General features: G+C 40.4%; 1 protein-coding gene across 4 annotated transcripts in view; it reads right to left on the minus strand.

Moving 5' to 3' along the window:
• The window catches only part of myo5aa (myosin VAa), a 61,978-nt gene that overhangs the window by 13,374 nt on the left and 24,046 nt on the right, over nucleotides 1–24,558 (minus strand). For all 4 annotated transcript variants that reach the window (XM_080303451.1, XM_080303445.1, XM_080303442.1 and 1 more), the window contains exons 6-28: nucleotides 24,265–24,408; nucleotides 22,545–22,626; nucleotides 17,886–17,993; nucleotides 17,685–17,791; nucleotides 16,772–17,037; nucleotides 16,516–16,597; nucleotides 16,090–16,230; nucleotides 14,686–14,811; nucleotides 12,731–12,814; nucleotides 6,889–7,044; nucleotides 6,458–6,555; nucleotides 6,198–6,284; nucleotides 5,472–5,580; nucleotides 5,138–5,349; nucleotides 4,897–5,053; nucleotides 4,499–4,738; nucleotides 4,144–4,392; nucleotides 3,016–3,109; nucleotides 2,768–2,916; nucleotides 2,412–2,525; nucleotides 2,059–2,193; nucleotides 1,756–1,791; nucleotides 1,395–1,622 (exon numbers count right to left, since the gene is read on the minus strand). In XM_080303451.1, the coding sequence (XP_080159577.1) occupies nucleotides 1,395–1,622; nucleotides 1,756–1,791; nucleotides 2,059–2,193; nucleotides 2,412–2,525; nucleotides 2,768–2,916; nucleotides 3,016–3,109; nucleotides 4,144–4,392; nucleotides 4,499–4,738; nucleotides 4,897–5,053; nucleotides 5,138–5,349; nucleotides 5,472–5,580; nucleotides 6,198–6,284; nucleotides 6,458–6,555; nucleotides 6,889–7,044; nucleotides 12,731–12,814; nucleotides 14,686–14,811; nucleotides 16,090–16,230; nucleotides 16,516–16,597; nucleotides 16,772–17,037; nucleotides 17,685–17,791; nucleotides 17,886–17,993; nucleotides 22,545–22,626; nucleotides 24,265–24,408 (3,204 nt within the window). The remainder of the gene's footprint in view (nucleotides 1–1,394; nucleotides 1,623–1,755; nucleotides 1,792–2,058; nucleotides 2,194–2,411; nucleotides 2,526–2,767; nucleotides 2,917–3,015; nucleotides 3,110–4,143; nucleotides 4,393–4,498; nucleotides 4,739–4,896; nucleotides 5,054–5,137; nucleotides 5,350–5,471; nucleotides 5,581–6,197; nucleotides 6,285–6,457; nucleotides 6,556–6,888; nucleotides 7,045–12,730; nucleotides 12,815–14,685; nucleotides 14,812–16,089; nucleotides 16,231–16,515; nucleotides 16,598–16,771; nucleotides 17,038–17,684; nucleotides 17,792–17,885; nucleotides 17,994–22,544; nucleotides 22,627–24,264; nucleotides 24,409–24,558) is intronic.

The raw sequence follows: 24,558 nt of genomic DNA on the forward strand, positions 1-24,558 counted from the left end.
TTATGTCTTCTTAAACTATTACTTTTTAGCACATCTATACTGATCACAGATTCACTGGCCACACATTTAAATGATGCTCAAGTGGTACTAAAGGGCCTAAAGTGTGTCAAGAGAATATATTTCGCACACCACCACCAGCCTGAACTGTTGATACAAGGCACAATGGGTACATGCTTTCCTGTTATTTTGCACCAAATTCAGAATTTTCTGAACATAATTTCCTCTGGGATTAATAAAGTATTATACTTTATTAGGTATTAAAATAAAGTATAAAGTATTTTCACTAGTAAATTTGTGTATATCAGCTTAAAATTAAGCAGGCTGTCTTGACTATGTCTACACCCCTAAAGGCACTGAGCTGCTGTAATGTGGTCGGTTGGATATTTGATTAACAAGCAGTTAAACATCTTTGTACCTAACAAAGTGGCCATTGAGGGTCTATCCAATATTAAGCTACACTGATTCAGTTATCTTTAGCAAAGGATTTCTCACTTATTTTCAGATTCTTACCCACTTACTTAACTTTGTATTACAACATTTTATAACCGGTCATACTTGCTCCACACGGAAATATCAGTAACTTCTTTGACCTTTCTACTTTAGTCTTCAATTTAGGTTACAAATGTTCACACAGCTTCAAGAGAACGGGACTTAATGTGTTTCACTGAGTGTGTGAAAGCAGACAATGGCAGCGAGTCGCATCTCTTCATTCCAAAAAGTTAAACTAATGCAGAATAAAAGACAATAAAACACAACTGAATCAGGAAAGCAGTTGTTTTATGTTGTTTTTCATTGCTGATAGCGTCCTCGCTGAAAATGGAAACCAGAATAAATGCTGTAATTCTGTGTTTCACTGAGATGCCTGAGGATGTTTCATACACAGCACAGACCATGAAAAAACATGTCAAATACTCGTGGTTGATGCCATTTTTCAACTGTACCTTCTCATCCTGTGGGGAAGCATGAATGGAGGAGAGAAGGTGGAGACGGGGCAGTTAGGCACGATGGACAGGTTGAAGCATTGTCAATACGCAGTGTGAACAATGATTTTACCCCCAAAAAGAGTTCACGTGTCGAATAAATAAAGACTCGTTTTACGATCCTAAGCTCAATGAAGTTTTAGTTTTAAACACAACAAGAGTTATAACTTAAAATTAGAAAAAAATTCTTTGGGTCAATAGAGTTGACCCATTTTTTTTTGTTATCTGCTTACTAACAACAACAACAAACGCAGACAGAGATGAAAACACACAAATATGAGAAGGTGGATGTAAAAAAGCAGCATTTCATCCACCTTCACAGTTATGAGACCTTGTAAAACATGACAACATGCCAAACACATGTTTGTTTTTCTCTAATTGAATGTGAACAAAATAAAGAATATCAAGTGCTACCTTGTGGTGCATGGCCTCCTTCTGACTGACCAGCTGGGAGCGCAGGATTAGCACCTCCTCCTTGCGGACCTCCAGTTCCTCACAGGAGGCGTTGAGCTGTTCCAGGAGCACCTTGTAAGCTGGCGAGCCCGGAGCACCGGCGCCTGTAGCAGCGTTACCGAGCAGACTTTTCCTCATCTCCTCCAGGTCATGTTTCAGCTTCTTGTTCTCTGACTCGAGCTCCTGACGCTGAAAGATGAAGTTACAGTCAGAAATACGAGCAGAAAATTTGACTTTGTTTTCATTTGCTGTATAAGACGCATTGATGATGTCATTCAGAGGAGTGAGTGGAGGTTAGGACACCTATGGTCATGTTACTTACCTTCAGGGACTCGTACTCCAGCTCAGCCCCACGAGCCTGAAACGAAAACACGTTTATATACTTTTAATCTGTAGTGATAATTATTCATGTAGATGATTTTGGTCTGAGTTGTATTTTTTTACCATAACCGTCAAATTTATTTTATAAGTATTGAGGAAGACCTGAACCTGAACAAGCTCTAATTATATTCTATATCATCTCAAATATCCATTATCTGACTGAACTGCATGTTAACAGACCTTTCAACTTTTGGTTTTAGATCATCTGTTTTTCAGTGAGTGCAGTGAAAATGGGTGAAGGTACCATGGCACTAGCCCGCTGCAGCTGCTCCTCTCTGTTTTCCAGTTCGTTGCGCAGCAACTGCTTGTCTTGCTCCAGCTCTGTGACACGTTTCTGCAGCTTGAGAGTTAGCGAGGTGTCGATTCCTCGTGTCACATCCTGCATGTGAGAAGAACGATTACGAATGTGCCACATGAAACGTATTGAAATGCAAATGCTTAAAGCACATAAACATCAACTATAATAACATTTTCAAACACTAATATTAAACATCTCCTAACTTGTGTTCCAGTTAGGGTTATGCTTCACTTTAACTTTAATGATTTGTTTCCCTAATGGTTGAAACTCCATCTTCAGATCACAATTAACTTTCTTACTTCGCGGCCACGGGTACCATCTTCCAACTCGGCGTACTCGGAGTTGTACGTGTACTCTGATTCGTTGCTGCTGTGGGTAGAATCTGTTCTCCTGTGGCCAGGCTTCGAGACGTTCTGCAGACAAAAGAGGAAATAAGCCTTTTAATTTGAACAAGTATTGACTCGCACTCACTCTGCTGCGCTTGCAGATTAAAAGTGCAGTTAGGCACTGAACACTACCAAGCATCTGCCTTCCACAGAGTCTATGAAGAGTCAGTATTTCTGCTGTTCTCACCTTTTCTGGAAGCTTAACATTTAAACAAAGGTGTAGAAATGTGGCTCATTGCTCGCAGTACACGAGCAAATGTGTTGCTCACCGAAGAAAGAGCCATCTCCTCCTTGAGGTCGTCGTATTTCTCCTCGAGGCGAAGGTGTTCGCTCAGGAGATTCTGGTAGCGAGAACGCTCCTCGTTCAGGTCGGTCTCCAGCTGTTGAGTCTCCTCTGCTATCGCACGAGTCATTTTCTCTGAGGGGTAAAACATAAAGAACAAGTCGTTTCAAACTTTGCAAAGATGAAATTAACTGAGCTGTTGGATGTAACTTAAATGTATGCGGTGATGCGTACCTGTCATCTGCTGACTCTGTTCCTGAATCAACCGATTCAAGTCGTCCTTCTCTTTCTTCAGCAGCCCGTTCTGATGCTTCAGCTCTGCCACCATCTAAAAACACACAAATGTGATCCTTACATCACAAATGATTAAACCTTTCTTACAGAACATACTGTGTGGGACACATTTGTTGCTGAGATTTTTTTTAAACTAGACTCTTAGATTTGTGAGAATAATCTCATGAAATGAAATGTAATGAGAGATGTTATGATAGCGCTGCAATGAGTCTGACTCGGTCTGTGCTGTTCTCCAATGTCTCTTTGCAACAGGGGAGTCAACTCAACTGTGTGCAGTGGTGTGGGTTATTTTTCTATCTAAAAGCAACATTTCCAACAATTACATCCCTTTAAACCTAAATCTATGTCCTGCAAAAAGCACATCAGTATTTTTGGAGGGATTTCACTCTAAGGGAAACTAAACATAAGTAAAAACAATAACAAAAATATGTATCTTTGATACAGTAGCTCAACCCGCTAACAGTACTTTGGCCTAATGAGCAAAAAGAAAATTAAAAATACGAAACTATCACAACTCTTTGGGTCTTCAGTCTAATAGCCTTCACTGGCAACAGTGTAAAGAAAGACAAAGCAATGTAAACTAGAGAAAACAACACACACACCAGCTGTCTCACTAAATCACTACTCTCCTGTGCTCACCTGCCCTGGGGCAATACCGCCCTCTGAGCCCACCATGTGCCCCTCTCCCCCCGGTTCGCTCTGGCTCCTGAATTGCCAATATGTGTAGTCAAGCAAAAAAGAACACACAGTTTTGTGATAAACATGATATATTTCTCCTGGAGACTACCGGGGACTTTACTTATTAGGGGTCACTGTTGATTCTAGCTTCAAACTAATAATGTGGATTTTTGAAGTAGTCTGAGAGACATGAGAAAGAGGAGGGGAAAGAGAGGCGGCGAAAAAAAAGTGATGTGATTAAATTCATCCGCAGCAAGCGAGCGTTCAGTATGCAACCAAAATATGTGGAAATTAATAAAGGAAGAGAAAGAAGTGAATGACAATGAAGAGAAATATGAAGATGCTAAATATTCATGGTGGACAGAGATGCGTCAGTGGCTCCTGTCTTACTTTCTCCATTTCGTCCCTGTAACTTTGTGCCCAGTCCTCGATGGTCTTCTTCTCCTGCTGCGTGGCACTCAGCTCCTTCTTCAGCCTCTCCAACTCCTCCAGCAGAGAGGACACCTGGTTGGCTTTGTTCTTGGCATCCTCCTCCACCCCACGCAACCGGTTCAGCTCGCCGCGCATTCGCTCGCTCTCCACTGTGTAGGAACTCTCCAGGCCGACTAGCCTCTCGTTGACCAACCGGTTTTCCTTGCTCTGGGTGTACAGGATAAAAGTTAAGCTAAATAAAAACCCTCATAGAGAACAAAATAAATAAATAAATGAATAAATAAATAAATAACACGACAGGTCAATGTGTTACCTGCTCGTCGATCTTCCTCTGCAGCTGCATGATTTTGTTCTCCATGCCTTTGTTGAGCTTCTTAAAGTGTTCGACTGAGCGAGCCTCAATCTTCAGCTTCTTCAGCTCACGCTTGGCCCTCATCCTGCGGATGCAGCACTGCAGGTAGACGATGGCTTCCAGGCAGCGCTTGTACCAGCACCGGGCCAACCAGCCACGAATGTGCTTCTGAATGATTACCGCCTTATGCTCCCGCAACAGCTACAGCCACATACAAAGGCAGTGATAGAGAGGAAAAGAAATACGAGTACATTAAAGTGAATTTTAGAAAAATTACACTTCCTTCTGTCCACTGAAAACTGTGCAAACATAGAATAACAGAATATAATATTAAAAACAGGAGTGTTTTCATGACTCACCGCCTGATACTTCTGCCGGGCCATGTAAGCTCTGAGGATGGTTTGCATGGCCAGAGCGGCTGCCTGCTTCTGCTTGTAGCGTTTCCTCTCCACGTACATCCTCTGGTACTTCTGGATGATAGTGGCTGCCTGAGTGCGGCGCAAGAACTTGGCCAGGCTGAGGAGAAGCAAGAGTCAGGATTCAAATTCTGCACACCTGTAGTTTTTAGCTGGATAAAATGTTAAGTGCCACAGTTCTCACCAGCGGGCCTGGTATCCTCTGGTGAACCTTTGTATGGTAATGGCAGCACTGCGCTTGCGCAGGTACTTCTTGCGTGCCAACCAGCAGCGGATGGTTTTTTGGATGCGGATACAGGCGGCACGCAGCTTGTCTGCCCTCAGTTTCTCCAAGTAAGCCACCTGACCGGCTCTGAAGAAGATCTTAGTCTTGCCAAACTGATATTTATCCTGATCCTGAGGGACAAAAGAAGCAGTGATCAGAGGTGAAACGAACTCAGTCATGATTTAAAAGTTGTTTTAATCTGTTGTTTTATAACACAGAACTGTAAAATGAAGCAAGGGACCAACTATCTGACCTGCACTAATTTTTCCAGAACGTTCTTGCAGGTCAACTTTTTGTCAGCGAGGACGTCCTTCTGCTTCATCAGCACTCGGTAACGGCTGAAGAACTCCTGATACGTCCATCTGACAAACAAACACAGATGCTTACAATCTGATCCTTTCAATTTATCAAATTTTCCTCTGAAATACTTTAAACACCAAAAGCTGGAAAGATTCAAGTATTTGGAGTTTTGGACGGCAGACTCTTTGATCTAAGAAGTTATTTTGAATTTTTTTTTTGCATTGAGCATCACATTGAGGGAGATGGTACTAAACTGTCTACATTTTCATATGTAAAACAATTTATTCAGTAGTGCTGGGTGTGTGACGTTTTGCTGTTCGTTGTATAGTCGTCTCTTTACTTTAAAATGTATTTAATACACTATGTTTTGGTTTTGATTTGGCTTTTCAACCTTTATTATTACCTCTACACGTCTCCTGGATTTTCTGGGGAAAGTAAGAACTGTGCACATACTGGGGAAGCTCACGGTGAGATGAGCAGTGACAGCATTTTTGAGCCTCTTCACCGTGTCTATGTCTATTTGAGTGAGTTAATTCAGTACTCATCACTTCAGCTGATCCAACTGCTTGCACTGGCCTTCTGCTATGCAAATGTTATATTTCTTCTATATGAACACACATTAAATAATTAGACGTTTACAGTGTGAGCCAGTCACAGTGTTGCTGGGGTGCATCAGTACCTCGATGGGAAACCTGCAGCAGAGATCCGGATGGTTTCCAGGACGCCGCAGGCTCTGAGCTGCTGCACCGCACGTTTGGGATCAAACCTGCCGATATCGAATAACCACAGCCAATGTGAATCACGTATACACAGTTTTGTACAATAAAACACTGCATAAACACGCAGTGTTACTGGTGTCTAAAATGTAAACAGAGAACTTGAAAAAGAGATAAATCTTCCTACAAAAACAGCAGATTATAAAACAACGCTGAAACTCACGAGAAGGCCAACTTGAAGTCATTGGGTTTGATACAGCGTACGTAGTGAGGAGTGGTCGCGTTCAAAGTGTCCATCAGCTTTTGTAGAGAGTTACGAAACTACAAGAGAGGATCACCATCATCATCATGACCTAAATCCCTTTTGTAAAATTAAGATGAAAGTCTTTAAAGTTCATTGAGTCACAATTAACAGGCTTCAGATTTCCCAAAATAAACTCATAAGAAAGATAAAATACTGGCAAATGCTTGTGCTTCGCCTCCATCTCCTAGTAGATACGTCTATGATAACAACTTGAAACTCTTACGTCACCTCGTTCTGGAGTTATCGCATTCACAAACTTACGTGTCCACGCCTAATGCCCACAGACACCCACATAAAAACCACACAGAGTGTCTAAGTTACACAAGTCCAGCTAAGAGTGAGACAGGCACCTGACAGCCGACAGTCTTCTTGTGCTCTTTGCTGCTCGTGTCCCGGCTCTTGTCGGGTTTGATGCTGAGACGGGTGCGGCCCCCGGTTCCCTGGACCTGACCAGTGGGGCTGGTTGCCTTTTCCTCGTCCTGGAACAGCTCCACCAGCAGGTTAAACTAAAAACAACAGCCCACTCATAGTTACCAGCTGATAGCGACATGAATCCTAAACGATAAGATGCATCTCTGCTGCTGCCATATTGCTCAGGGATTCTGATTACTGGTTGTGATGTGGTTTTATAAACAATACCACGCTTTTCTGCTGCTTTTCAATGTCCCAGTGGAAATAATAAATAAATAAATAAATAAAAACACAGATAATAAAGGTTGAACATGTGAGAACTTATCTTACCGTCTGAAATCTTACTGTCCCCAATATGTTTAATTTAATATATCACAATATGCAATCCTTCTTTTTAGATGACTTAAAGTTCATAAACAAAGGCTTATATCTAACATAAGCATTTGGGTCATTCTAATTTAGCAGTGTCCAATATTGTAAACGCACGTCTACTATTTAAAACAAACCAAACAGCCTCTGCCTTTGCCTCCATAGACAAACGTACTTTAGGAGGTCCAGCTGCCCCTGAGGAACACGGTGCCTGCAATGATGCATCATTCCTACATTTGTGCATGGCATCACACACTGCAGATAATTCTGACTTACTGATATTTCATTTTGTTTCAGTAATTAGGCTTTAGTTCAACTCCTACAAATCACAAATTATTTTTTTTATGCCGCCATGCGTTCTGATTTTTCTTACTTACCGTGCAGTGCATACTGGCTTACAAAGCAGGACAGCAGCTCTATTTTTGCGACACTGAAAACCATCACTATGAGCACTTACTGTAAAACCGAAAAATGTTTGGACACTGTGTTTGCAAATCTCATAAACCCATATTTTACTAACAACAGAACATATCAAACGTATCAAGTGTTTAGATATCTGAGAGATTTTACTATATCGTGAAAAAACATTGGCTCATTTTGAATTTGATGGCAGCAACACGTCTATAAAAGGTTGGAAGTAGGGCTGCCACGATTTGTCGACTAGTCACGATTACGTCGACTATCAAAATCGTCGACGACTGATTTAATAGTCGACGTGTCGTTTGAAGCTTTGTAAGATCACAAAAGACGCAGGAATAAGTGGCAGGATTTAAGAGTGTAATAACGGACTGAAACAGAAGATGGCAGCATTGCATGTACAAGGATGTCAGCTACCGTTAAACCCCGAAGAAGAAGAAGAAGAAGCAGCTGTGTCCCAGAATTCATAGCGCGGCCCAGCGCAGTTTCCAACAATGGCGGCAGCTGGTTAGTTTTAATGTTACTCTTATTATTCTTTCTGGGTCACAAAATAAACGTTTAACATATTTTCAGGCGAGAATGTAGCTGTGTAAACCTCAAATATCTGCTCAGTTTATCAGGACACCACATATTTTCAAAAGCGCTCCGACGTTTTCGGAGACATCTGTTACCCACTAGCTCGTTAGCGAGCCGGGGGCTAGGCTCACTAGCGCCGTGAGAACACCGGACTCCCCGCAAATCGTTTTCAAACCCACCGCCGTCTTTCGCTACTCAGGTTAAATATATATGAGTCACTTAGATAACTTAAAATGTTATTGTTTGGCTTTTTTTTTTTAGTATTTTATTTGTTCCTGAGTAAATCAGTTTGTCTGAGATTAAAGTTATAGTTTTTACACAGCTGAATAAACATCAAGCAGACAACTGATTATCAGAAGTGTGAGATGCTCCAGAATATACTCCAGTGTCCTGTTATATTTTAGATAGCAAGGAGTTTATTAAACTTCACCGAAACAATCCGCAAATTTCATTAAAATTTAATAAACTATCATCTTGTCTTTATTTTTAGTTAGCACAGACCTTAAACACTTAAAGCTGTAAGCTAATGATAGTTATATAAGAGCAGATGCTGCTGGTGCAATAAGCTGTAGTTTTGCGTCCAATGGATGATGATCTGATTAGTCGACTAATCACAAAAATAATCGGTGACTAGTCGACTATCAAAATAATAGTTTGTGGCAGCCCTAGTTGGAAGCAGTGCAGCAAAAGGCCGTTAAGTAAAGTGGTACTAAAAAGAAACAGCTGGAGGATAATAACAATCAGGTTAACTGGCATCAGATCAGCAACGCGGTTAGGTATTTAACAAAATGAGCATCTTAGAGAGGCAGTGTTTCTCAGAAGTAAAAGCGGCCAGAGGCTCACCACTCTACCAAAAAAATGCTTCTACAAATTCTGGAAGAATTTCAGAATAATGCTCCCCAACATAAGATACTGAATATCTCATCATCTACAGTACATAATATCAAGTAATTCATCTGAAGAAATCACAAGGGACAAAGCCAGAAATATCAATACTGGATGCTTATGGCGGCACTGCATTAAAATCATGCATGATTCTCTCACGAAATCAATGCATGGGCTCGGGAACACATCCAGAAATCTGCGATATCCATAAAGCTCCATAATGCAAAGAAGGAGCTGTATGTGAACACGATCCATAAAGTCCACCGTCTTCTTTGGGCCGAAGCTAATTTGAAATGGGCTGAGGCAAAGTGGAAAACTGGTCTGCGGTCCGAACTAAAAAGGAGACGTGCCATCTTACTTATTCAGCACCCCCTGATAATATGAAGGTGCGGTACAGCCAGTGAAATTAGCAGCTTGCACATGTGGAAAGGCACCATCAGTGCTGAAAGGTTTATACACATTTTAGAGCAACATATGCTCCCATGCAGATGATATCTTTTTCAGGGAAGGCCTTGCATATTTTTGCAAGCTGATGCTAAACCACATATTACACAGTTATTACAACAGCATGGCTTCGTAGTAGAAGAGTCCTGGTGCTGAACTGGCCTGGCTGCAGTGCAGAGCTTTCACCAACTGAAAACACTTTGAGCATTATTAAGTGTAAAATACACCAAAGAAGACCCTGGACTTGCAGACGCTTACAGACCGTTGTGGTAAACTTTGTTTTTTTCTTATACTGGCACATTTGATATGTTTTGGCTGATTAAAAAATGGGTTTATGAGATTTGCAAATGATTACATTCATTTTTTATTTACGACTTTTTTTGGAATTGAACTTGTATGTTTTCAATTTACAAATGCAGTGTGGAGACATCAGAGTGAGTTAATTAATTAAAACTTCTACGGACAAAACAACCAAAACAAAACAGCTCGAACGCAGTTTGAGAGTTTAAGTAGAAGAGCAAAAAGATTGGTTAATTTGTTAATAAGTTTTGTTAAATTCAGTCACAGTCAGAGTTGTTACAATGCTTTACAAACAAATGTAATTAAAAGGTTAAGTTTTGTCATATATGACAGTATGCAGTGGCCATATATGAGTGTACGGCATCATTATGCCATGAAATAATATCACAAACATGTCATGTTCCATATGACATGAAGGTTATATGAGAAGGATGCTGTGTTATGTGTCGCTGCAGTGCCATGCTGCTTCTAACTAGCATCATTAAGCAGGACAGCCACATCCACAAAGGCTTTACGTGCTGTTCGCTCTCAGATAAAAATACTTTCCTTTCTTCATCCCTTTATTTTCAATGTTGAATCCCCCCTTTTAGTGCTTTCCATGCAGCAAACAAAGGCATACACAAAACTCAAATCTCCTCAGTGCTGTTAGAGTGTATTAACTCACAGACAGAGACAAAGAAGGAGGAAAGTCAAAGGAAAAAGCTAAAGCTAAATGAAGAGCTACAGGCAGACTAGCGTTGTAAGAACGCTTGTGTTTACCTTCTGCTGGCAGTGAAGGTTGTCATGATGAGGACAGAACCAAACATACATGGACAACATATGGAGACACAATTACAAAAAAACAAAAAACAAAAAAAAAAACCCACAATGAAAGGTTAAAAAGGAAAGCCAAATGTCAAAAAATCCTAAAGGTCAGTTTCTAAATCACGATCTTCCCCCATCCAAAGCAATCACACACAATTATGATTCAAATGAAAAGGAAAAGAAAACCAGGAAGACAAATGAAGCTGAAATGGATGGAAGGAACCGTGATTTAAAAAACAAACAAAACGAAAACATTTTCATTGACATCCAGCAGACATGCAGTATAAAACACATCTGTGGTTGAAAGGTGGCTGCATTCAGACCCAATTCCTGCAAAGACATCTCATTTGGGTTGCTTGGAAAATGAAAGTTTAAGAGATGACACCTTTTAAAAAAAATTGCAAACAAATGTAACGTGAAACTGGCTTCCCCATCACAGTGAGAAAGAAGAAAAAGTGACGTTTTCCCAAACGCTGCTTATCTGATGCTGTGCGCACACGTTTCTCAACTGTTCTCAACCGTTTGTTGTAGAACAACATCCAATTTTTGAATTCATTAATTTTTTTTAATCAAAACTTTGTCAATACCGACAAAACAATAAAAATAGAGAGTAAGACACAGGCCATAATAATTTAGGAATTTATGCTTAAGAGTTGAAGAGCCTGAAATCTTCTGAAAGATTGGAGAGGAGATGGCATTCAGTGTGCCGGAGTGCATTTCTGGATGAGAGACCTAAAGCAGAAATGCAGATTCTTCAGAGTCTTTATGATACTTTATCTGTTAATGCGTTAAACTACACAAACAGCTAGCAGCTAAATGTTTATGAATCACTTCAGTTTTACTGGCTGTTGAGGGCTGGTTTAAGAGCTGGTTTTAGACGCAGATACAGACAATATTACAGATGAATAGAAGGCTGTTCCTTAGTTAATTGCAATATTATAAATATGTATTACCGTATTATTCATATTAAGTATTAGCTCAGTAAAAACAAACACGCACACACAGAAACATTAAGAATGATGGGATAAGCTTGGCAGAGAACCTTAATTTGACTAAATCTCATTAAAAGGTAAACCCCAATTGCTTTAATGCCTCTGATTTCCATTGCAACTATAAGAATACACATCTGTGTGTGAGAGTGAAAAGGTCTTGTTAGATGTTAGAGCGGACTATATCTATATTTCAACCCTTACCCACTTCTGGCTTTGCTGAAAAGGTCTATAAAGGAACAGCCGAAGGTCACTGTGAGAATTTTAAACAAACACACTTCAATAAAGTCTGCGTGTGTGTTTCTGTGCGTACGTGTGTGTGTGTGTGTGTGTGTGTGTGTGTGTGTGTGTGTGTAGCCAAAACAGCGAAGAGGATTTAAAGGCTTAGGCCCCTTTTAACCCAACAGGGTTTTACACAGTGATCTCCAGCCAAGACCAAAACACGCACACACACAAACACACACGTGACGTTAATTCAGCTGCGATCTAACTAACTTGGACTTGCAGCTATGTGTGTAGAAAAACTGGGTCTCTGAGTACTGCTGCATATATAAGGTTTTGTGATCTACTATAACATATACTTACATTTAACTGAAGTCCTTAACTCAGGTATAAAGTTGCAGAAAGGTCTTTCATGTGTCAAACTTGAATCTATCCTGCATTCAGGATAAATGTGTGGCACACATTTAGCTTTTTTGTGCCACATGCAAGTAAAAACCTACACAACTGAGAATTTATCTCTGCTAGTGTCACTATCCTCTTCACCAGTAGAGGGCGCTGTTCCCCGTATACGTTAAGTTGAACAGCATGTTTGGCCAATAAACAACTTTCTATTTTTTCCACACAGAGACCAGGTGGCACATCTCTGCAGGAGCAGCAGACGTACATGTCAGTGGATGCTTCACAGTTCTTGAAGTCCAATGTGTTTTAAAGGCTTACATTTGGCTGATTACATACAACAAAACATATTTTCATTGTTGGTGTTTGTGCGTCTCACCTTGCTGGCTTTCATCACATTGATTTGCTCTTCATTCACCGTGTCCTTGTTCTTTTCCAGGAAGCCGTCACACTGGTACTCCACCTGCCCAACGACACAGCAAAGCTTGTGTTACACTTAGGACGAGCGGGTGCCCCACTTTATGTGGCACTGCACAGCATTTCCAACCCACATACTGAGAAAATGGTCCAGTTTACAAAACTCAGCACACATAGAGGACACCTTTAATGAACGGTTGTAAGGGAAGCAGGGAAGGCTGCATCATGGGTCAAGTGCAAGTCAGCAAGTCACAGTCTTTTACTGCTTAAGTGGCGCTCAACAGGGAAACTGAGCTATTCAGTTAATCATCATGAATGACACTAGCATCAATAAATAGAAATAGAACAAAAAAGCTATTAAAATGTACATGTGAGTGGGTGAAGCTGATGGAAAGACATTCTCAAAATTTTCAGCCTTTAATTATTTTTGCTTTAATAGATTTTTTCTATATATTATTGTTTTTGAATGCGGTGAGAATAATGACATGGAGTAACAGTGTACATGTGTGTCTGACAAGAAACGGGTAGCTCAAAAAAAGATATTAAAAGACACAGATGATTACCATAAGCTAAGAGTTTTATAATACAGGGAGCGAGGAGTATCTGGATACAATGATGTGCATTTGTCCTTTACATGCCAGAAATCAAACCTATAAGTTTGCATTGTTTGTAATTTTGTCTACTGTTTAATCACTCGTGTCAACATCTCAAATCACTTGTCAGCATTAGTCTTGTGTTCCTCGTTGACTTACACAATGCACTAAGTTTATCAAATCAAATGTATTTGTATAGCACTGTTCAAACACAAGGCAATGCTTTACAGAGGGAAGAAAAGAGAAGGAGAGAGAAGGAAAAAAAATCATGCAAGACATAAATGTACTGAAGAAGCACTCCAAACTTATTCATTTTATTTTGGTTTGCTATGATTCTGGGAGCGACATAGGTGACCTCTTCCTGGTGACGCGAGAGTTCCACATGTTTTGTAAAGTATGTTTGAAGTGTAATGTCGTCGGAGATCATTTAGTGCTTAGTGAAAATGTTTTAAATCTGTCTTAGGAGACGCATAAAGTTTTTCTGTATATGCTTTAGAGAGGAATATTTTAATTTTTGTTGTTTTTTTTAAATGGTAATAGACTTTGTCTGGTCTGTTGAAAATGCGTTGTTCCACAATTATTCTGGCCTGATTTAAAAATGTAACCATTTTTTTAGAACCTCTTTTAGAAACTCCAGCTATACAGACTTATTCAAGCTCTATGATCATGTGGTGACACTGATATGTAGAGTTGTGTGTCATAATTATGGTAAGAGATTTTATAATATCTAATAATTATTATAAAATTATTTTATTTGTTGGATCTGTTCAGCCCGAGTTACTCCTGTAAGAACTTAAGCTATAGGATGTATTTTTCCTCTTGGTAATGAGTCAAACTGAACTACAGTGAAAGCACATTTCATCTAATACAAAAAGTATAAATATTGGAAATCCTTAGACTTATATGGCTCTAGGTATCCTAATATAACATCATTTGGTCTTTTAATCCGCTTTCTCAGTAACCTTATAGTGAAGCTGTAAAAACAGAAATGAAAATTAATGCTTTGTCACACAGCATCTCAGAGGACAAAAAAAAATTATTATTACACCACTACACGAACATGTCATTGCTAAAATGCTCATTTACGTTAGAGCACCGATTATTTTTTATTTTTTATTTTTTTTTAAATAGTCCATCTTCCTACCCTAAAAATACCTCACACGTGCAGTTAATCTGTTCCCTCATGCTGTTAAATCTTTTAAATCAACCTTTTTAAATGTACACAAACACTTATGATACAAAAAAAAAGAAAAAAGAAAAAGAAATGTAACAACCTAATATGTAACAGTGTGGAAACACAAAGCATACAGTCTGACAGACCCACCTTGTCTGCAAAATGTTGGATGATGAAGGCGCGGTTGGACATGCGAGGCTTCTCAAACAGGGAACAAGTCTTTAGGTGGGTGTTGTACAGCTTTTGAGCCCAGGAGTCATCCGAACCTTTAGGCATCTGTTACAGAAAAAAAGAAACCATGAATAATGCATTTTCATCTTTTCAGAAATTACAATGTTTATTTCAGTTGTTTGATTGAACTTTTTCTTGTCATTCATTGCATACTGACAAACATACGTCCTTGCCATAATGTAAGAAATGCGTTCCCACCTCAAATGTCAACAACCTGTAAAATGACCTTGCAGAGTTTGAGAGCGACAGAGAGATAAGCTCAACAGACACAGGACAAGAAACTGGAGCCTTTAATATCACAGCTGCCACAGCATTAACTAAAACAAAGCTCAATTCTGTTTATTTCATACACGCTCAATATTTCATTCCAGTCTTACTAACATGAATGAACATAAACTAAAAACAACCTCACGTCCGCCTCTTGTTTAGTTTCACAGTGAGAAAGAAGAAAAAGAGAGCTGTGGTTAATATTTAGCTTTGGGTTTCTCAGTTTTAGGTATTGGTGACTTTAGCCTTGTGTGTGGTGGGAGGCAATGACAAGCTGCAGGCTGACGTCAAAAAATGGAAAGCAGAATGTGGGTGTGAATGAAGAAACCCACAGGCCTCTGCTTAACATGCAGCATAGGCTCAGTTTACTTTATTTTGCTTGTTTATATTCATGAGAAAGTTTATGTAAGTAACTTATGTAATGTAATTCCTTTCTTTTTCTTTAAGATATGTAGTTGGAGAAAGTCGGTTCTTAAAAACTTTTGCATGAAGAGCAAACTGCTCAAATAGAAGACAAACGTGAAGAATGATGCAACCTAAGCAACAGAATCGCTGACCGTGATATAACTGATCTGAAATACACCGGTGAAGTAATCAATCGGTGTAGTAAACAAGATTGATCGCCTTGTAAAAATGAAACGCTCTGCTGGGAAAACTGCTGTTAAAGTAACATGTAGCACCAACCACAGCATTGCTGTATTAGGATGATGCACAAGCCAGTCCACAGAAACTGCTCGGGAACACAACAATTACCCTGTATTCACCCACGCAGTGCTAATCTAGAACCAGTGCCATGCATTTCTACAAATAAAACACTGACACCTGTACAAACTAGCACCAGCATGGGACCACAGAATTGCTAGGTTCAGAGTTCAGTGGCTAAGGGAGGGATTATCATCAGACCTAGCCCACAGATTCAACTCCCATGATTTACTTCTCACAGAACTAGCAGGAACTCTACAAATCGAATTAGCTCGAACCTAAGAAACTGCAACCAAGTATTTCAATGTTGTGCCCGTTCTGCATACACTATTTGTCGGGTAAAATAAGACATACCCTGCACTCCTCGTCCAACAGGTCCAGGATGCCCATCTTAGCTTCTATGAGGTTGATGCACGGCTGATTGTCATAGAAGTCGATCAGAGTCCAGGGGATCTGCTCCTTCATGTACTCCTCCTGCTCCAGTTTGAACACATGCTGTGCAGACAGAAACACACAGTTAGGTATTTAACTTTATTAGTATTTACAACCTTTAAATATAAGGAGTGGCCTAACAAGAGTTATGCTGCTCTTTATAAATTATTTACATTGATTTTTTTCATGTAAATTGTCCATTATTTAGTTCTATTTTTAAACTCTGAGGTTTTTCATGGAATTTGCATATTTTGTTCAGAACCACCACTGACATGCTTTTGAAGTTTGTGAACTGCCACGTTTTGATTGAGGGCAGCTATTGATCGTTTGCTTTTTGCTGCTGCTTACCATGTTGAACTGTTGCTGCAGCTTCTCATTAGCGTAGTTGATACAGAACTGCTCAAAGCTGTTGATTTCAAATGTCTCAAACCTTGTGAAGAACAAGAGTGATGTTAATGACCTGAAACACACTTTTTCACTGCTGTGTTTTAATTTGATGAGCAAACTCAGACAAATCCAGCGAAAGAATGATGCTAAAAAGCTCAGACTGATTAGCTACCCCTTTGTAACTACTACATACTTTGAAAGTACTACACAGACATACCCGTAGATGTCGAGGACTCCGATGAAGGAGTGCTGTTTAACATTTGTCACCAGAGCCTTGTTGACGTGCTCCACAATCCAGTTGAAGAGCTTGGCGTAGATATGTTTGGACAGGGCATCACGGGCATTCGTGGCCTGCAGACGAGGGAGGGGCTTGATATACGTCTCTGTGGCCGTCTTCAGCTTCCTGTGGCACAGCCACTGGGACATATCCTGGTAGGTCACGCCCACCAGCTCGCAAAACGCCATCAGGTGACGGTTGTTGGGCTACATCAGAAAGAAGAAGTTTTTATCTCCACTATCCAACACAAAAGTGATCCATCTATGATGTGGCTCCACATCACAGATGGATATGATGTGGGGCCACTAAATGCATCTTTAGGGAGGAATAAGTGGGGAAAAAAGTGGCTTTTATTAAAAAATTCTAAAACAAAAGAACAAATAGATCCCAGTGGAATTAATCCAAACAACTAAAGCTGCAGCCTCATTTCTGCCTCTACCTATTTACTAATTTTAAAGCTTCTTAGCTTGTAAGCACGTGATAGGCTCATGAATACGCAAACTGTGAATACAAGGTACCTACAGGTATAAGCAAGCAAGCTTTTGAAAAACCCCTAAAATTGAAATTCAGAACAAACTGGCTGGCATTACCATGTTCAGAGTTCCTACCGGGGGATTTAAAGCACAAGTATGAAGGATTCTTCTGTTTTCAAGGCATTCTTTAAGGAATGACCTACATCATTAAGTTTGATCAGGGATGCAAAACTCATTTTACATCAAGGGCCACATACAGTCCACTTTGATCTAAAGTGGAGCTGAACTGAGAAAGTCCCTCCTAATTACGACACTTATTTATGCAACAGCCCAGTGATACGCTCCCCCTTTTCTTTATGCAGTATGAAGAGTATCCTCACAGGAATAACGCTGCTGTCTGCATCTCTGTCCTTAATCTCCACATTTCCCAGATGAAGAATGGCAGCCAAAACCTGGAACAAACCCATCTGATAGGACTCATTAATACCTGCAGAGGACACACAAACACATCCCTAGGTTTTTACTTCCATTTTTTCCATACAGATTTCAACCTGCGTGTATTTTTTAGGTGTGTGAGTTACCCAGCAAGGAAAAAGCATTGCGTGTGGTGCAAAGCTCCTTGGTGTCATCCACTCCGTCGATAACGGGGCTGCGGCCCTGCCTCGTGTACAGGAAGTCATTTGCACTGCCTGAATAGAGACACAGAGGGGCAAACATGGAACAGTGAGTCTTACATTGTGCTACTTGGACACGTGTGCTACTAAAACCTCAGCCACTAACTAGGAAGGTGTGTATTACAATCATATGCTGCGACATTGTGTCCAGAATGAACTCAACGTGCAACCTTGCAACTAACCAGAGCTGCAATCCTGGTTTGCTGAACTGAAGGATCAAATAAAACAAGGACACAAAATTGTGGTCATCAAACGAATCTCATGGTCAGATTTCAGAAGATTTTCTACAGGCCCTACTACTTCTACTTTCTAAAGGCCCTGGTCTCTATTTAAGGTAATACGTCATATTCTGCTGAGCTGAAGTTTTCTGTTTTTGTTTCATTGTTATTAACAACTTATTCACTGTATCTTCCTGAGTTTAGGTAGAAATGATCATAATCTGTTTTTATTCTGTGACACTGACTCACTCAGAGTGATGCTGGGTGTTTGTTCACTGTCAGCTCAGGAGACTGATAACGTGGAAAACTCTCAGTTCTCAGAAATAAACAAAATCAAGAACGCTTCTTCTGCGTATGAGCCCAACTTTCTTACAATCGGTTTCTTTATACACACTTAACACCGAATTAGGGCATGGTCTGTTGCCTGGCAACAAGAGTCAGTGACATGACTGTGACAACCACTCCATTAACTGAGCCAGGAAGTTAGCAGGAGAGGAAAAGACAGCAGCTGCGTGCGTGTGTGTGTGTGTGTGTGTGTGTGTGTGTGTGTGTGTGTGTGTGTGTGTGTGTGTGTGTGTGTGTGTGTGTGTGTGTAGGAGATAGAAAGAGTGCCAAGTGAGTGGCAGTAAATGGCGGTGCCAGCAGAGAGTGTGTGTCCATGACTAGGATGAGCAGGTGCAGGTCCACAGTGGGAGCGCTCTATAAGGGAGCCTGATGAACCAGAGAATCAATGAGTCACAGTTCAGTTCCTACAGCAGGAACTTTGCCTGATGCATCTAAGCTGATATCTTACTAATAATTTAGAGAAATCTCTGACTGTCCATCTATGTGTGTTTCACTCATCTCATCAACTGCTTGTCCAATCATACTAGTGCCAGACCATTACACTAACCTGAACCTATATATATCTAAACGAGATCTAGATCTTTGGGCAGGATGCTTTGCATTTGTCGTTTCATTTTTTTTTTAATGCTCTAAAACACATAAAAATCAAGAAGCAATTTCAATCTAAGCCTAATTTTTATTGCTCATTACAAAGTCAGTGACTTCTTGAGCCAATGGATTTCACCGTTCTGGCATACTGTCTACAGCAAGAGTGACTCACAAGCCGAAAAAATAAATACACTTGGGAAAGGAAATTCCCCCTGTCTGTTAAGTCATTTTAATGAAATGCTTTCACTTTACAGCATAAAGTGAAAGTCTAACCATTATGTTCCATTTGTGGGTAAGTTTCATTCACAAAAATATAACAGACGAATGAGGAAGGAAGTTAGTTCTAGTTACAGCTGGTCTTTCGTAGCCTTAAACAAAAAACAAAAAAACCAATAACCTTTCAGCATATTGTAAATTATGCACTTGCCTCCTCTTGCCTCGTTTTTAAATGATGACTTTGTCTAACATAAGATCTTTTTTAGGCATCATCAGATTACGAGTAGAATGTAGTATATGTGCTGAAAGGGTCAGAGGAGGAAGTGAGTAGTCTGGGGTTGAATCCCAGCTGTGTACGCACGTGCTCATCTGGTGATCGGTGCTTAGAACAGGGAGCGTTTTTTTTGCCTCTCCTAGTTTTCTGTTCTGTAACATATTTACAGGAGTCCGATGCCACCACCAGCATGACTCATATTAGAGGTCTGGACTGCTTGTGAAATCTATTTGCACCTAAAATTGAAGTGAAAAAGAAAAAGATCACTCTTATGTGGCACTTAATGTTTTTTTTCATGAGGTCTAAACAAGTAACAACCTCTGGGGCTGGAAAAAAAAAAAAATAGCACTGAAGCGTTGAAGTGCCATAAACTGCATTTCCTCTGCTTCCTCCACTTCAAGGCTGCTTTAAAAAGTGAGTTTATCCCCACAGACGTCCATATTAAATTGCCCCACATTAAAGCATTTAAAAACATGCTTACACCCTGGTACGAAAACAGTTGCGGTCTCTATGGATAGTCTCCCCCTTCAGCGAGCAATTTATTTATTTATTTATATTTAATTAAGAGGTGTGGCCACTTTGATTGGCAAATGTACAACACAAGACTCCTGTATCCCCTGGCTGTCTTCTAGGCCTCAGCTGTGCTGGCTGAACAGTGGACTGGATTTCTCTTCTCTGTTTGTGCTATTGGTGCCTTTTGGGGCTTTTAATGGCACAGTCTGTCTAATAATACGGTTTGATTTGTGATACAGACCATCCAAGAAGTTTGTGTTTCCATTTTGGTGAAATTCTTGTTTTTTTAATACTCTATTGCTTGGCACTACTTTGCATATATTTATGTGACTGCATGCAGTTCATGCAGCTCATGAGCTTGCTAATCAAGCTAGCTAGCATTAGCTCGCAAATTAGCACTCTAACCTCTTGTCTAAATTAGGAACCTTCTGGCTTTAAAAACACTGACATTGTTAAATGCTGATGTTGAGGCTCCAAAATGTATAGTGCAAACCAACAGCTTTCTATACTTCTTGGCCTGTATACATCCATCTTTCATACAGGTCATTGGTTTGGCGCTCTCAAAATGAGTGAGACCATGATGGCAACTTTTATAAAGTCTGAACCTCTAAAGCATTTCATTAATAGCCATGTGTGTTCAGGTGCTGCAAATGAATTTAGCACTTCTACAGCTAGAGCTTTTGTATTTAATTCCATTGTCAGTATACAGTGGGGCAAAAAAGTATTTAGTCAGCCACCGATTGTGCAAGTCCCCCCACTTAAAATGATGACAGAGGTCAGTAATTTGCACCAGAGGTACACTTCAACTGTGAGAGACAGAATGTGAAAAAAAAATCCATGAATTCACATGGTAGGATTTGTAAAGAATTTATTCGTAAATCAGGGTGGAAAATAAGTATTTGGTCACCTCAAACAAGGAAAATCTCTGGCTCTCACAGACCTGTAACGTCTTCTGTGAGAAGCTTTTCTGTCCCCCACTCGTTACCTGTATGAATGGTACCTATGAGTTCACCTGTTTGAACTCATCATCTGTATAAAAGACACCTGTCCACAGCCTCAAACAGTCAGACTCCAAACTCCGCCATGGCCAAGACCAAAGAGCTTTCGAAGGACACCAGGAAAAGTATTGTAGACCTGCACCAGACTGGGAAGAGTGAATCTACAATAGGCAAGCAGCTTGGTGTGAAAAAATCAACTGTGGGAGCAATCATCAGAAAATGGAAGACATACAAGACCACTGATAATCTCCCTCGATCTGGGGCTCCACGCAAGATCTCATCCCGTGGGGTCAAAATGATCATGAGAACGGTGAGCAAAGATCCCAGAACCACACGGGGGGACCTGGTGAATGACCTGCAGAGAGCTGGGACCAAAGTAACAAAGGTCACCATCAGTAACACACTACAACGGCAGGGAATCAAATCCCGCAGTGCCAGACGTGTTCCGCTGCTGAAGCCAGTGCATGTCCAGGCCCGTCTGAAGTTTGCCAGAGAGCACATGGATGATACAGCAGAGGATTGGGAGAATGTCATGTGGTCAGATGAAACCAAAGTAGAACTTTTTGGTATAAACTCAACTCGTCGTGTTTGGAGGAAGACGAATACTGAGTTGCATCCCAAGATCACCATACCTACTGTGAAGCATGGGGGTGGAAACATCATGCTATGGGGCTGTTTTTCTGCCAAGGGGACAGGACGACTGATCCGTGTTAAGGACAGAATGAATGGGGCCATGTATCCTGAGATTTTGAGCCAAAACCTCCTTCCATCAGTGAGAACTCTGAAGATGAAACGAGGCTGGGTCTTCCAACATGACAATGATCCAAAACACACCGCCCGGGCAACAAAGGAGTGGCTCCGTAAGAAGCATTTGAAAGTCCTGGAGTGGCCTAGCCAGTCTCCAGACCTCAACCCCATAGAAAATCTGTGGCGGGAGTTGAAAGTCCGTGTTGCTCGGCGACAGCCCCAAAACATCACTGCTCTCGAGAAGATCTGCATGGAGGAATGGGCCAAAATACCAGCTACTGTGTGTGCAAACCTGGTAAAGACCTATAGTAAACGTTTGACCTCTGTTATTGCCAACAAAGGTTATGTTACAAAGTATTGAGTTGTATTTTTGTTATTGACCAAATACTTATTTTCCACCCTGATTTACGAATAAATTCTTTACAAATCCTACCATGTGGATTCATGGATTTTTTTTTTCACATTCTGTCTCTCACAGTTGAAGTGTACCTCTGGTGCAAATTACTGACCTCTGTCATCATTTTAAGTGGGGGAACTTGCACAATCGGTGGCTGACTAAATACTTTTTTGCCCCACTGTACATATATGTATATACATATACGTGTGTGTGTGTGTGTGTGTGTGTGTGTGTGTGTGTGTGTGTGTAACGTGTATCTGACCGACTTACTTAGCTTCAGAGCCTTGAACTCAGGCAGATGTGCAGATGCACAAAGCTGATAGAAGATATGATAATTTCTCTCCTCGTCCGCCTGGAAGAAAGCAGAAAGATCATATCTGATTAATCAATAAGATATTATATTTCTTAATTAATAATGAATAAAATGGTTTAATATTAATGTTCACTAAATTAGTTAATCATCATTCAGATATGTTTTTTTTTTACTTTTTTACAGCTAACATTCATGGGACAAGAAAAATCAGCTGCTTGTTTCTTTACATACTGCTTTACAATTATACAGTTTGACAGTTTGACAAATGTGAGGAACGTAATCACGTTTCTCTGCCAACATCCTCATTCCTCAGTAGCATTGTCTATAATAACTGTGTGTGTGTGTGTGTGTGTGTGTGTGTGTGTGTGTGTGTGTGTGTGTGTGTGTGTGCGCGTGTGAGAGAGAGGGAAAGTGAGTGAGTGAGATAGAGAGAGAGAAAATGTTTCTTTTTCCAGGCAATAAATGTCCTTGTTCTTTTATCATCTAGATGCCACCCTACAGGTTTCTCCAGTAAGAAAACACACCCACTAAATACATAAGAAAGAAAGATAACAGCTTATATAAGAGAAAAACTCTATTTATAGAATATTTAAAGACAGTATTCAGTAAACTTTTATGAGGTATTATGAAGTATTTCCCTGAATGTGCCCATAAAAATGAAATGAAATCCTTATTTGAAATGAGCTGGCCAATCTCTAGTCCAGGATCATCTGCTCGGGTATGTTGAGACAGGTTCCAGTATGGCTGCTATTTTGAATTTTGTGAAAAGTGGTCTGGAAGTTTAATTCAGACCACTTACACTGTGTGCACTGTGATTTTGCCATGAACATCAAACTTACAAAGCTTACATACACAACAAAAGTCAACTTCACACAAAACTGATTTGACTTTTGTGCGCAAGGTCACTGCTCATCTGATCGGACTCCACAGTTTCCAAACCCAGTGGTCAGCCAGCCCAGACAAAGAGATGGAAGGAATAGGAAAGGAGGAAAGGAGTGCCGTGCTGTCACCCAGTGTGACAGATGAGCAGTAAAGGGACGGGTTTACTTGGTTTCCTTTGTCTTTGTGAAGGAGGAAATGATTGTTGCATACCTATTCTGTACTTACAGGGCAAGTTTTTCATGATCCCCACTAATGATGTTACGTAGCACAAGCTGCTGAGGAGTGACTGCATTACAAAGAGTACCATCCTCCTGTGTAACAGCATTTCACAGTCTACCCATTGTATCACTACAGCAGGGTTAATGTTACATAAGCTGTAGGATCAATGATTGAGACTTTACTACTCAAGTGATGATATTATTAAAATCCTTCCAGTGAGTTTTTTTGAAGGGCCTGACTTTTTTACTGCCAGTGCAGTTTTCTTATGAATGACCTGAAGAATGTTGCTGTAACTCTAGCAGGGCAACAGCTTTCATTATAATGCTGTAAAGGCCGACAACAAGCTTTTCCCCAAAGCACCCCTAATATTAAGGAAGCAAGCTAACGACAAGATGCTCACGCAGAACAAAGCAAAAGTGATGCTCAAAAACATTCAGGAAATTCAGAGTAGAAACTGAAAATGTCTAAAGGTTAACTTTTGAGCATTAATTTGTGACTGCTGAAAAAAAACGTAATGAGGGAACGAATCAGTACACAGAACAACAAACACAGCATAGGCTTATCTTGTGCACTCACCTGAAATACCACTCGCGATTTCTCCAGCAGATATGTTCTCATGTTGGCACCGATGATACGGTAACGGTTGTCAAAGCCGATCTCGATGTATTTCCCAAAGCGACTGCTGTTGTCATTTCTGGTGGTCTTTGCATTTCCGATGGCCTGGGTAAGAGAAGACAGACACAACCAACAATCATCACAAAGTGCGTCTTTAGGAGAGGCTATGCAGATAACCACAACTGGTCCGCGCACTGTAAATGCAAAGAGTCTGTGCATTTGGATAGTGGAAGAACCCCAATCATGTTAAGAGTG

The sequence above is a fragment of the Astatotilapia calliptera genome, chromosome 1, assembly GCF_964374335.1.
Source record: "Astatotilapia calliptera chromosome 1, fAstCal68.1, whole genome shotgun sequence".
NCBI lineage: Eukaryota > Metazoa > Chordata > Actinopteri > Cichliformes > Cichlidae > Astatotilapia > Astatotilapia calliptera.